This window comes from Marmota marmota, unplaced genomic scaffold (assembly GCF_001458135.2).
Source record: "Marmota marmota marmota unplaced genomic scaffold, marMar, whole genome shotgun sequence".
Lineage (NCBI taxonomy): Eukaryota > Metazoa > Chordata > Mammalia > Rodentia > Sciuridae > Marmota > Marmota marmota.
In genome coordinates this window covers 46,642,723-46,657,151 of record NW_026000037.1, presented here as the reverse complement: position 1 = coordinate 46,657,151, position 14,429 = coordinate 46,642,723, and the positions used below count along the sequence as shown (strand labels likewise).

At 41.1% G+C, this 14,429-nt stretch overlaps 1 protein-coding gene and 1 long non-coding RNA gene across 17 annotated transcripts in view; one reads left to right on the top strand and one right to left on the bottom strand.

The window, feature by feature from the left end:
• Tanc1 (tetratricopeptide repeat, ankyrin repeat and coiled-coil containing 1) overlaps nt 1-8,444 on the bottom strand; it is a 231,962-nt gene extending 223,518 nt beyond the window's left edge. For 14 of the 16 annotated variants that reach the window (XM_048812307.1, XM_048812313.1, XM_048812308.1 and 11 more), the window contains exon 1: nt 8,237-8,444. In XM_048812307.1, coding sequence (XP_048668264.1) covers nt 8,237-8,411 — 175 coding nt within the window. In that variant the 5' untranslated portion in view covers nt 8,412-8,444. Of the gene's footprint in view, nt 1-7,109; nt 7,433-8,236 lie in introns of those variants that run through there. The other 2 variants (XM_048812318.1, XM_048812325.1) reach the window with 2 other exon arrangements.
• Nucleotides 8,445-8,526: 82 nt separating this feature from the next.
• On the top strand, nt 8,527-9,667 carry LOC125619468. The gene is made up of 2 exons (XR_007351027.1): nt 8,527-8,657; nt 9,218-9,667. It is a non-coding gene; the product is annotated as an uncharacterized LOC125619468 (long non-coding RNA).
• Nucleotides 9,668-14,429: the final 4,762 nt, after the last annotated feature.

Genomic DNA, 14,429 nt, shown 5'->3' with positions numbered 1-14,429 from the left:
CAGCCTCAGCAACTAAGCAAGACTCTGTCTCAAAATGAAATAAATAAATTAAATACATTTTTTAAAAAGGGGCTAGGAATGTATGTTTGAAATGAAGTGCCCCTGGGTTCAATCCCCAGTAAGGGGAGGGGACAGAGGGTGGGAATGTAAAAGGTAGAAATCAGAAAAGATGTTCATGGGAAAGCAATATTTGAGCTAAGCCTTGAAGGAGGATGAAAATTTCAGTATTGGTAGTGGGAGGGGAAAAGAGTCTCATCAGAGGCAAAATGTAAAGTCATTTGCCAGATCATAGAGAATCTTGCCAATTAAGAATAATTGGCACGGTGGTGGTGCGCACCTGTAAACTTTGGAGGCTGAGGCAGTAGGATCAAAAGTTCAAAGTCAGCCGGAGCAACTTAGCAAGACCCTACGCAAGTTAATGAGACCTTCTCAAATAAACAATAAAAAAGGGCTGGGGATGTGGCTCAGGGGTTAAGTATCAAAAAAATCCCAACACTGGTATTTTTCGATCCCCAGCACCAAAAAAAAAAAAAAAAAGCATAAAAATGGGGACAGCCACTGTCTTTACCAGTCCTTCTATCAGCTGTGGTACCTTCAGCTGCAAGTAACAACTAAAACAACAACAAAAAAAAAAAACCTGAGTAAAAGTGTCTGAAATGGTGGCCTCAAACATTTTTGATCATGCAGGCCTATCCAGAAAAAAATTAAGCACTTCAAAGACGTTATAAACTGTATATAATTTATGTACTATTAAAACACTAGAGTTATGAATTAGATGCGTGCACATTATACATCTATTAAACACTTTTTAAAAGGATGAGATTAAAACCATATTTTACTTCATTTTCATTTATTAATACAAATCTAAATACAATTTTTTGACAGCAAAGTAACAGAATTTATTAGAATAATAGAAAGAAAGCAGAGCTCCCAAAGAGGAGGAGTCCCAAGAGAAGAATACCCCATAAACAATTTTCGTGCCAACTTCTTGTCAAATTTTAAAGTCATTTTTAATCTGACAAGACGTTTTCTCATTCCTATATACTCTATAATCACATATACTCTATCAAGTATATCATTACTCTACATTTTTCATGACTGTACTATTTCTTTGCTAGAATCTTTTTAAGCCACTTGCCCATTTTGTGAGGATCAGTTTAATTAAACCTAAATAATATAACTCACAAATCCATCTAAAAGCACAGAGTTCACCCAAGGCAAGAATAAGAATGGTACCATTTCAATTCCACCAGGTAGTGAAGTGTCCAGTCTTCCCTCTGGTGACCTCACATAACCTAAGTGATAGGAGGCAATCTGTGTCAACCCACATATAAATATTAGTAAGGCTTAATTTTTTTTTCTAGAAAAAGTTCTAATATTTTCTTTCTTCCCATATTGGATGATCTGGCACATTTCACTTCAGAGATCACTGTCTTAAATTATGAAAAATGTTTTGTTTTTTTTTTCTCACAGAGGTCCTAAGTCATAGTCTTTCCAAGTTTGGTTAATTCAGCAGTTATGAAAGAGAAATTGTGGTCTTAGGCATCTTCAGTCTTTGCACTCTGTGCAAGTAGTCTTCTGGCACTAACTACCTGTGTTTCAATTATGGCAGGACCCAACAGGTGCCACAGACCTATTCACTGACCAATCATGGGCAACAGGTATGATATTGTGAAAACAGTTTTAAGGTGGTTTTTCCTCTGGGAAAGGACACACTCAACTTACCCTTAAGGGTCATGGCCGATTGAAAACTTATCAGAAGCAGAATTATAGCAGCAAGTAAAACACAGTAAATTATCAAAGCAATGGCCCCCAATGAATCATGTAACCGCTAGAGCCATAAGTGAGCCTGGAACCAGGCAGAGGCCAGCGGAGATCTGCTCCAATTTGAGTCCTACACAAATAAACAGTTGTTGGTTTAAGCACAAGAAGCAAGAGGGGCAGGACATAGAATGCTGTTTTATGGGCAACCAATCATCCCTATGTATGAAGGATAAGAGGAGAAGTAAGAACTACACTATTTCATATCCACAGATTTTTTTTTTTAATTCACACATCTAGTTCCACATCAGCAAGCACTCAAAAACATTAATAATTGATGTTACTAATCTCAAAAAACTTAGAGCAAAGCATGGCAATAAGAGGGGAGTTTAATGGGCTACGTGGGAATAATGACCAACTCTTACATTTTTAGTAGTAATTCAATACCCCCTTATACAAGACCCTGTGTAAACAGCTATTCAAAGTCCTGCACAGCATGTGGACAGGTTCTACGGCTCTCCAACCTACAGGCATGTGGATCACAAGAACATTAGATATGTTTTCAGCCTTTGGCACATTGGTATGTTGTCATGACCACTTTGGGAAACAAAGACAGTGCCTTTGTTTATCTTCCTCCCTCCTTCCCTATGGATTAAGTTGTCTCCCCACAGTCCCATCTTGTGAATCTAATGGGAACTGCCAACTGTAACTCTTCTTTGGCTGGCACCAGGTCAATCAATGTTCTCTCCAGGGTTTTCCTAAATTAGAACTAAGAGCAAAGAGGCAGCTTCTTGAGGACATGAGGTTCTGGAACTACCAGTAGCCAGGTATCCCTGCAAGTTGGACACTGTGCTGGGAAGTGGTGATTGATGACAAAAATCACATCTGAGGGGCTGGTGTTGTGGCTCAGTGGCAGAGCGCTTGCCTTGCACATGTGAGGCACTGGGTTCAGTCCTCAGCACCACATAAAAATAAATAAACAAAATAGTAAAGATTACTGTGTCCATGTATAGCTAAAGAATATTTTTAAAAATATATAGGCAGAATATAATGATTTAAAAAAAGATCACATCAGAGCCAAGTGGCTCTGATAATCTTTCTTTCCAAACATACTTAAATGTCAAAATGGATTGTTAAATTAAGTTATGATGGCATGTATAAGGTATTTATTAAACCACCACTAAAACAGTGCTAAAGAAGCCAGGTGTGGTGGCATATGCCCTATAATCCCTGCAACTTGAGTGGCTAAGGCAGGAGGATCTCCAGTTTAGGCCAGTCTCACCAACTGAGCAAGACCCTCAACAACTTAGTGAGACCTCACCTCAAAATTTAAAAGAAAAAAAAATTCATTCAGTGATAAAACATCCCTGGGTTAAATCTCTAGTACCCACCCCCCAAAAAAAATCAGTGCCAAAGAAGAATGTACAAGGGAATGCATGCATGACGTGCGACAGGGGAAAAGCACATCACATTAAGTATATATACACTGTACTATAAACTGTGCAAATATATGGTATGCACCCTTATATTTATGATCTTTTTCATATTTCTTCAACAGAATGTATGTTATGGGGTCCCATCCTGCTTGAGTAACCTTCATATGAAAAGGTCACAGCCAAGGGTTTCTGAAGGACTTCCCCACCCGGCACCAAAGAGGTAAAGAGCCACTATCCAAGATAGGTGTGTAACCCTAGCTGTGCCAGGTGGGGCAGGGAAGGGGCTGAGTCACCATGGCACTAGACTAGATAGCTGAACACACTGGGTTCACATCTATCTATAAGTGCAGCTAGAAGGTTTTTAATAAATTCCCTCATGTTAGTTGCAAAACCTGTGCTCAAGTCCAAGGACTGTGCCATAACTCTGCAACACTTTTCTTGTCCTTGAGCTTAGTCAATATTCTTGTCTATGGGACTCTTCTTACCAGAGCATTCTCCTTGATTACAGATATACCTGCAGACACTCCCAAAGACAATTCCTATCCTAGAAGGGCAACCCCATCAGCAAACAAAGAGAACTTCTTTCACTCTCCACAAGATCATGTCAATGTCTCCTAAGAGCCTTCTTCATCCAAAGTGCTCCCCATTCAAAATCCACTCCCCTGATTTAAAAACAACAACAACGAAAAAAAAAAAAAACAGCCATCCTACCTTTCTGGGGCTCTTGTCCTCTTCTGTACACTGGTAACAGTCTTTCAGCTTCACTAGCAAATACTGCTTCACAATACTCTTTTCTCCTCTCATTTCTCAAGAAAGTGACACCAACTTCAGATTTATCACACCTCCCTCACAGCAATCACTGGGTACTAAGGCCCCCATTGCTCATTATTTTGAAAAGATATTCCTTTAAGAGTAAGTTCTAAAAGATGAAGATGGATATGTTGCTCAAACAGAAAAGAGTCTATAGCTTTACACGTAATACCATTTTTGAACCTATTAAAGAAAATCCAGGGAGCTGGGGATGCAGCTCCAAGGTAAAACATAGGCTTAGTTAGCATGTACAAGGCCTTGGGCCAATCCAAAGAAGAAGGGAGGGAAGAAAGAATCAAGTCCACACCAGCTTCCAGAGTGAGTGTACAGCTGCACTTAGTGCTCCCAAATATGTCCTAACAGAGATATCATGAAATGGTCACCTGCAACCTACTACTTCTTTACCACTAAACTACAGCATAAAGGAAGGATTTTGTTAGCTCAAAAACTACTGCAAAATCAGACTTAACCAGTCATCAGTAGAAAGAGCCCAAGAATTATGACACCTAAAAAGGAATATTGATCCAGGCTTTGTAATCAGTCTGAGAGATATCCAGATGAAAGGCAAGTGATATGTTCATTTCTTGTTTCTAAACAGAAGTAGATTTGAGAAGTGATTTCCTTAAGAATGCTGTCTGCGTTACACATCTGGATTATAAATCATGTTAGACCCTGAAGCCTACTTAATAAAAAAGAACTTGAAAATAAACAAATGATTAGTCGGAGTATGTGACTTTCTGAAACTCTCCTAGGGAGGAAGTTTTATTACCATTATTAGTGAACTGTTTTTAATCCCTGACATCAAAGCATAGATGTTAACCCTAAGGTTCTAAAACCAAAATAACCCATAAATGAAATACTGTGAGAAACTGCCACATGTTAACATTAGTCTGTCAGATTTTAGCCAATTCATAGGTGACTTCTGTGAACAAAAAAAAAAGGTATGGGGAAGGGAGCAGGGCAAGTTAGAAGACCTAGATTCAAGTTCAACTCTATGATTCATAGATGATACTGGGCAAACTGACCTAACTTCTGGACCTTGGTTTACTCAACTGAGTGTTCAGGGATAAAATTTGTAACAAAGCCGTTCATAAAGTCTAGCACTGTCCTAATTACAACACAGCTCCAGAATTCCAAGATTTCTCAAACTCTTGAAGAGCCACAGAACTTTAGGATTATAACATAATTCCATTTTAGAGATGATTAAGGTGAGAAAACCAAGTTCCAGAAAAACTTAAGAGCCTTGCACAACAAAAATTTTTAAAGATGGGGTGGGGGTATAGCACAATTTCACCACCAATGAAAAATGCATTTAAAAGACAGTTCAGTTAAGCACAGTGGCAGTATCCCTATAGTCCCAGCTACTGGGAGGCAGGGGCTGAAATTCAAGTTCAGCCTCAGAAACATTCTGTCTCAAAATTAAAATGGTTGGGGATGTGGCTCAGTGGTAGAGCGCCTAGGTTCAATCTCCAGTATGAAATAATAATAATAATAATTATACAATTCAGAATAAAGCTATTCTAAGGACTCTCATAAATCCCCCCATATGTATGTGGGGTGTGTGTGTGTGTGTGTGTGTGTGTGTGTGTATGAATGCATGCCACCTTTTTTCTTTCTGTAAATTTACTCCTGTAACTTCCAAGTTAAACTTTTCATCTCAAAAATAAAGCCATTTCTCTAGTTATGAGACTGTCTATCCTACTGTCAACTTTACGGAAACAAAATCTTTACATTTGGGTTAGAAAGGTCTAATGGAAACACTGACATAACATTAACCTCCAGTCATTCTAGCAGCCCTCATTATAATATGGATTATAGCTCTACTAGCCCAGGGACACTGGTTTTAATGTTTCCTGGAAGATAAAAAATTAATCAGCAACTCAAAGAGAAGTTGCCTAAAAATGGAAAATTTCATAAAGACAATTCCATTGTCTCTAAAATTGTGCCCTCAATCAGCCAGTATCAAAAACCCACTATGGCATCAAATAAATTGTGTGTGGTTAAAAAAACAAAATGTTCTTTTGGCTGTTATGGGAAGCAGAAAAAGGCTGACTATGAATCAGTTGTTTAGCTCCATGATGAACATGAATTATGATAATTTAGACATTCTGGTGGTTAAACCAAGAAAGCAGGAAAACCAATGCTTCCAAACTCCAGCAAAAGTTAAGTTTGTGGCACCACAACTGCAAGACAGCTATGAAAAGCGACCTTAAATTTATTTCTGGATTTTCCCGCCTCCATTAAAATCAATGACACTATTTCCCATCCCTTATTCTCAAATTACAAAAAGTAATGAAGCCTGGAATGTATTCACTTGGCAGGTAACAGGAACAACCCTAGGAGGAAGTCCTGAAGGATGTCAGATACCATTCTTTCTTTCCTCCTGCATATTTTTCATTTCAAAACTACCGGGATATATTTATGATGCTTTTTGACTGACACCCACCAAGTATTCTGGCTGACACAAACTTTGCATGAACTGATGCACTGTTGTTGAAAGGTCCCTTGTGAGATCCTTAGTTTAGATGAGTAAAACATTCAGAGTACTACCATAATGAACACCTCTCAGACGCTCATAAATTCTTTCATTCCCAGCAATCAAGAAGCAGCTGTTAAAATCCAGGAATCTTCCTAGTAGCGGATCTGAAATACCTCCAGGCTGACCAGAGAAGCCTCACAACTGCTCTCTTCTCCTTCCCCTCCCCCCTACAGGAGTGCCAGCCTGGCAGGAATAAAGACGACCCAGGAAGGGGGTGGGGGGAGAGTAGCGGATCTGGCAAAAGCAGAGATGCAGACTGCCTTCAATTCCACTACAGAGAAATACCAATCTTCTGTGCCAACTAACCAGGTTTCTCCTTACCTCTCCTACCCCCACCTCTTCCAAAACATATTAACTTCTGCAGTCTGGTGCGTCTGGCATTTTTAGAGTTAGTGACCTCAACAATCCGGAGACCTTTCCTCCAGGATTCTGAACCATGAGCTTCCTTGCTACACGCAGCATGAGGTCCTTCTCACACTAAGATTCAGCTTCCCTTTACCTAGTATCCCACCCAGACGATACCACTCCTAGGGTCAAGTTCAAGATGAAGGTGCCCTCCTCACCTCCCCCAGTAGACTACAGAAGAAAATAGCGCTGTGACGAGTCCCATCACTGAAGACACCGGGATCTGAGGCTGCCGAGAGTATGTCGACCCAGCTGGAAGAAGACGGTGGCCAAGCTCGGCGTCCTCTGCCCCTCTACCTCGGCGCCGCATTTCTACCAGGCCACCACCGCATTTCCTCCCGGAGCCTTACACAATAAGTTTAAGTTTTGAAAACGCCAGTCCAGAGACCTTTCTGTCTACAAACACGCCACACAATGCCTAGGGCTTCCTTCCCCGCCAGCCGTTCCGGAAAGCCGCCGCGCCAAAGCGGGGAGTCCCTCACACCCCTAGCGCTGCGCCCCGCACCCCAAAGTCCTCCAGGACCCGGCGTCCTGATTAAATACCCACAAAGTAACCACCTTGCATTCAAAAAATAAGGGGGCTCACAATACTGGTACAATCTTCATGTTTATCAGCTCTCCCCAATAAAATAAATACCGTTAAGGTCTAATCGTAACTCACACCCTCCCCACCCCCATTAAAGAAAAGAGCATGGATATGTTGACGGCGGTGTTCTCGGAAACCAAGACTAGACTTTCGGCCCAAAGAGGGGCAAAATGATTGTCTTAGGCTTAAGTTCACTCTGCAACTTCCCGATCCACGCCCCCCAGACTATTCCCACCCGGCGGTGCCCGGCGTGCCTCTCCCCCGCCTCCCCGCCCCAGGTACCAGACGCAGCTCAGGCCCCTTCCAAGCTCTGGACTACGGAGGAGGCGGGAAAGGGGACTAGCAGGCGCGCGGGGCTGGGGTGGTCCCGAAAATCAAGCATGTCCCGCGTGCTCCCGGTTGCACCCAGCCCAGGTCCACGGTGACCCGCTCGGTCCAGAGCGCAGGAAACGGCGCAGGGTAGGCGCCGACTCCCCAGAGGCGCCGAGACCAAGGCCGGGAGCGCCCAACATGTCTGTGCCTATCCCCGGAAACCTCCCGACTGTGCCCGCCAGAGGAGGGGGCGCTCCAGAAACTTTCTCACACGCCTTTACGCTTTTCTCATCACCCTTTCCTCCTCTCGGAGACCCTCTCCTCCAATCTCTTTCCCCGGCAGCTGGCCCTGCCCTGGACACAGGGAGGCCCGGCAACGGGAGTTACCTGCCGGGAAAGTTTCCAGCTCTTCGGCGTGGATCCCCACCCCCAGAGCCAGGCCTCCGGGCGCGGCCGGCTGGGCGCTTCGCGGCTGCCTCTCCTCCAGCTCCGGCAGCTGCCACAGTGAAGGCTGTGCTCCAGCCCGTCCCCCTGCCTCGCTCGGCCCACACCCGGGCCTCATTGGCAGCGCGAATCCCCGCCCTTGCGCGTGTTCCCGAAGGCACCTTCCTCTCGCGCGCCCGCCCCGGCCGCGCCTCCCGCGCCCCTCCCTTCTTGGAACTGCGGCCGCTCCCGGGACCCGCTGGGGCAAGGCGCGCGAACTTCCCGTGGGGCACGGGCGCGGGCGCTACGCCTCGGGGCTGGTCCTCTTGGGGCCTGGTCCCTGCGGACGGCCCCCTAGCTTCCCTGGAAGAGACTGGTCCCCTGGGTAAGCGCCAGGGCCCTTCTAGGACAGGACGAGATGGATGATAGTCTTTTTTGCAGCCTTTTAAAAATCAATAAAGTGACCCGGCCTTCCCTCTTTGCTGCCTTTTGAAAACAGCGAGGAGGACATATGGGAGCAATTAACCGATCTGAAGTTTCAGTGAATGCCTTAGGTTGGCCTGTGTGGCTTTCTTGGATTTTTCTCTCCCTCACTTAACTGTACAGACACACAAACACTCATTTTCTGGGGACAAAATGAGCTAAGAGAAATGGAAAGTATAAAAATGCAACTCGACAGCTGGGTCTTTTTCTTTCCCAAAAGCAAATTGGGGACGTTCGGGGATCAGTTATTACCCCAGAGACCCGGGAGACCCTGGAGCGGAGTCTGCAGCACTCCTTCTACCTCCCCTGGCTGCCTTGCTGTCCACACTAGGTCCACCAAGGGCCAACTTCGTGAAGTCGGCGGGAGGAGGGAGTCATGGAAGGGGAGAACAGACAATGATGCTATTATTGTGTCGGATGGTGGCAGTAAATTAAACTCCCAAAATATTTTGTTATTCCCAGCAGAGCAAAAGTCAAAGTATGGCCTAGGGATTCCGGAGTCCTGTGTTCTCCGGATCCTACCAACCAATTCAGCTCGGAGGACCCAGTCCACTCTATCCCCAAAGCCCTTTGGGTTAGCCTTTCTTACAGAAGAGTCAACTAGAATCGCTGCTGCATTGTGTGGCTGGAGAGAATGACACGCTGGTCTCCCATTGGTGTGCCTGGAGCAGAGAATACAGAAGTTGCTATAAATGGATTTATTGGCAACCCCTACCCTTGCTGCTGCAAACCCGCCTTTAAAGACAACTGTGTTTTAAACAAGTTTCCCCCCATAAAAACTTCAACCTCACGCAGAGCTTCCCAATATAAAGATACCAGCAGGAGTGGTGTCCATATATAAAGTTCTTATGGAAAGGGACAGGAAGCAAAAGGCCACACAACCTCTCTACAATAAATAAAAGATGGCTGAAATGTGTTGGATTTTTTTTTATCCGTAGTTCCAAAGACTTGATTATAACTATGTTGATATTTGAGCAGTAAATGTATCGGCAGCCTTGAGGTCTTACTGAAACAAAGCAAGATACAAATATTTAAAACAAAATTCAAACCAAGTAAACCAGGAAAGCTATTGACTTCATTCTCCACTCCAAAAGGAGTGAAAAAATATGGTAATATTTTACTTAACTAACTTCTCTTGAAATGAAATGTGTAAAAACTTTTCCAATCTTCCAGCAGACTGGAAAGTCAGACAGCAACCACATGATAAAAGACAAAACCAACCACATGATAAAAGACAAAAGAAAAACAAAAGACAAAAACAGTCTACTCTGAAATATGAAAGAGAGACAGCCCTAAGGAGATAGACTGTTACAGTTTCTTGCTTCAGACCCATTCATACTGGGTGAAACGAATGATGAATGAAATTTATAATTTTTTGTTCTGTGTTTGGCTCTTCTCAGCTATATTTCCCAATTTTAATAAAATTACTTAGTTTAAATTGAACTTTGAAGGCAATGAAAAATTTCCTCTCAGGTCTTCCTAAATAGCAAGTAGAAAATTACATAGTATAAATTCGTTTATTTCTGGCATCTTTATTTTTAGTTGAAAAAGTTTCAGAAGTCACAATCATTAAAGAAGTAAGTTCATCACTGCCTAGTTAAGAGTGCTTAACATTCCAAACAGTCATGCAGCTAGCAATCTGAAATTTGTACATAGAAGGGCCCTGTCTCTCCTTCTTCCTGTAGTGTTTATATAATCCAAACTACACATATTATTATGCACAATCTGATCTCCAGTTTTTAAACAGCTACCATTACATACAGTATGTTGTACTAAGAATATCAGAGCTGTCTTAAGTTGTGGGTGAAAATGGTGCATTTTAGAAAAGTCAAAGCCAAAACACAGAGTAAAAAACAATTTGTGGGTGAGAAAACAAAAGGGGGCTTTCATGAAGATCAATTTTGAAAAAAAAGAAAAACATCGAACATTTTCTAAGCACTTAATATGTAAAGTATTGCCTGAGCATAGGTTCAAAAAATGAATTTTAGTGCTTTTTTAAGCAAAATAATTTTTATTTCTATAATCAGGAACAAAGTAAAAATTACCAGGATTTTTTTTTTTTTTTTTTTTAATATTTATTTTTTAGTTTTCGGCGGACACAACATCTTTGTTTGTATGTGGTGCTGAGGATCGAACCCGGGCCGCACGCATGCCAGGCGAGCGCGCTACCGCTTGAGCCACATCCCCAGCCCCACCAGGAATTTTTAAGTACACTAAAATAATAATTTGAGGCCATACAATTATTCAGTTTTGTAAAGTTATCAAGAAAATAAAACATGTCATGTATATTCTACATAGGTTGACAAACCCAAGCAGCTAAAGACTTCCATTTCTTAAATTTGGTTTGAGTAAATCTCTATTTGTGTATTTTGCTAATAATAAAGAACATGGGATTTGGAGCTGGAGGAAAACGGTTCCAAATAGTCCATCTGGGGCTGGGGTTGTGGCTCAGTGGTAGAGCGCTCGCCTCTCACGTGTGAGACCCTGGGTTCAATCCTCAGCACCACATAAAAATAAATAGACAAAATAAAGATATTGTGCCCATGTATAACTAAAAAATATTTTTTTTTAAAAAAAAAGAGTAGTGTGAATTCTTCCTTTAAAAAAACATAGTCCATCATTTGCTAGTGACTCCTGCTTAGGCTCTGTGAGCCCTTGGCTTCCACATCTACTAAGTGGACACACTGCTCACACTGGAGTGTTGTAATACTTAAGGGGTATCATATATATTGGACTAATATTTTCAAGTGGTATGTAAACATTAGTTATTAAAATCAATAATATTAAATGTGAAATAATTCTTGGCAAAAGAGTTATAAGGCAATCATTTTTCCTCCAAATATTCTTCAAATCCAATTAAAGTATCTGAGTAATTTTTAAGGTAAATTTTTTTCTCCTTTATATCTGAAGTGGACAAGCATCTTAATCACTTTGTTTTATCATTACACAAGTATTAAACTTGAAAAATGGATATCAGAATCATGCAACTCTAGTCTTTGAAATCTCCCCTCCTCACCCTGAGTCTTCCTGCTTCTAGAGCACTGGTTGTGAGTGGCTTGCTGTCCAATTTCATTGCTTTTTAAAACTCTGTTTTCTCCTTAAAACATAGAAGATGTTTTTAGTTAGTTATTAGATGATGGTTTGTATTTGGGGTGGGGCAGCTCTCACCTCTTGCTTTCATTCTGGGGGAATCTGCTCATCTCAATTTTAAAAGCTCATTTATTACATTTCTGTTTATATCAGCTAGAAAAAAATTAAAAAGGGAAATACAGACCACATGAACATTATATGCTGTGTGCATTCCTCAAACACACACACAATAAAACTAGATTCCATTTTTAATTCTGCCAACAAAGCTTTTCTCAATAGAGTGAAATAAAACAGGAAATAATTAACTGGTTACTTTACAGTATAATTTACAGACCAGGGCAATAGGATGAAGAAAATGAGAGAAGAATGTGCCTGTGGATGTTAGTATGCTTTTTCCCTTGTCTGGATTTCTAAGTACTTTTTTCATTTTCTTGTAGTGTTGGGGATTGAACCCATGGTCTCAAGACATACTAGGTGAGCTACCCGGCCCCATTACTTGATTTTAAATCAAGTTTAAGTTAGGATCATAGCCAGTGAGTAGTATAGTAAAAAGTGAAATGTTTGAAACAATGTAGCAATTAAATACAAAAACTAAGGCAACACCAAAAAAGGAACTAAGGAAAGGAAGGTAATCCATACTCAAAATAATTCAGCACACCAACATGTTTTTATTTCTTTGGAGAAAATTTTTTTGTGTTTATAGAATTCATTCTCCTTTGGTTCTTCCTTTCCCTTTTTACATTTTGGGGAAGAAAAGAATTTTTAAAGATACAGAGAACAATAAAATAAATTGAGTATAGTTAGAAATCACTTGGGAAAAGCAATAAAATCACATACCCCTCCGCAGTCCCTGCATGTGTAACGATCCATGGTCGCACACAGTATACCAATACCATGGTCAGATGTGGGCTAATGGCAGACATTCATCCAGGCACATGGAAAGCCATTGCTATGCAGTTAGTGAAGCTGTTAAATTAAAGGACTCATGGGACATATAAACCCTCCACAGGTCTAGCACATGGCCTGTCAATATTGTAGAAACTCATCCAATATGGGCTAGGCAGTGAATTATTGAAACTGATAAGGAATCTGCTGAGAGAAGAAAGCAGGGAGACAGATTCAAAGGGTTATATTTCTTCATAAGAATATGGGAATAACTAAATTCCTGGGAGAATCTAGGTTAAGATGGCATGCCGTTTAATATTTTATTTATTGTTTTGTTTTGGAGATTGTCCAGGCTAGCCTCGAACTTGTCACCCTTCCCACCTCAGACTCCCAGTTAGCTGAGACTACAGGCATGTGCCTCCGTGCCTGGCAATCTGACTAATGTAAAGATACATTTAGTTGAACTATCATGTGGCAAAGTGGTCTTCACCGGGAAACAGGATTTTACCCTCTTCAGGAACAGTAAAATTAATCTATCAGGTAGTAATCCCTCCAAAAAATGTTGAATCTGGTTAAGATAGCTGAAAAAGAAATGGACTATTTGAGTATAAAAGATGCATTTTAATATTCTCTTTCGTAGGAGTGTTGCTTCCCTCTTTTTGGCAAGCTTTGCGTGAAGAAGCACTGAAGTCATGATGAAGTCAGGCTCCAGCTCTGACTTGGGCACTGCTTGAGATTACTGGGAATTCATTTGATCTTTGTGAGATTTGAGGTCCTCCTAACCTATGAAACAAAGAGGATAGCATAGAATCCCTGTCTCAAAGTTTTATTGGAAGATTAAATGAAATAAGGCAAAAAGAAACATTTAATAAATTAGAAAATATTCTGCAAAAGTTAATTTTTATTTAATAAACATAAGCCATTTCTCTTCCCTGTTTACCTGGGACCACTTTGGTTTGAATAAAGATTTGATCAGAGCTGTCCGGAATGCCTCATCTTGTACTCTGGGGAAGACTGACTTAAAGATGATTTAATAATAGATAGTAACTCCAGTGAAGCTGCCAGATTTTCATCTGGAGCAAATTGGAGGTTTTTGTCTCCAACAGTAGCAGTCAGGAATCAGCTACTGAGATATATATTTTCTCCTTTGTTAATGTTAAAGAGGAACACCTGTAGTATATCCTACACAAATGTGCCTTACTTCATACAAATCCACATATGAAAATTCCTAATTATGTCATATAGTAATGTAAAGGAAATGTTTCCTTTAAAAAATTATTGCTGAGATTCTTTGCAAGTGCCACTACAATCTTATTAGTTATTTATTAGTGATGATCCTATCAATTCTCTAAAATAGCATGGACTAAACACTAGTGAGATTATGAACGTCAATCCCTATAAACATTTGTGAGACCAAGTGCTAAACAAAACTGCTTTGCAATCCCAGCAGCTTGACAGGATCGTGAGTTCAAAGCCAGCCTCAGCAAAGGCGAGGTGCTAAGCAATTCAGAGAGACCCTGTCTCTAAATAAAATACAAAACAGGGCTAAGGATGTGGCTCAATGGTTGAGTGCCCTAAATTCAATCCCTAGTACCAAAAAAAGAGAAAAAAGTGTTTTGCAGCTGCATATTTATTCAAAGAAATGCAAATTAATAATTTAGAACCTAATCAAAGATTTGGTTGAGGGGGGGGGGGGGGG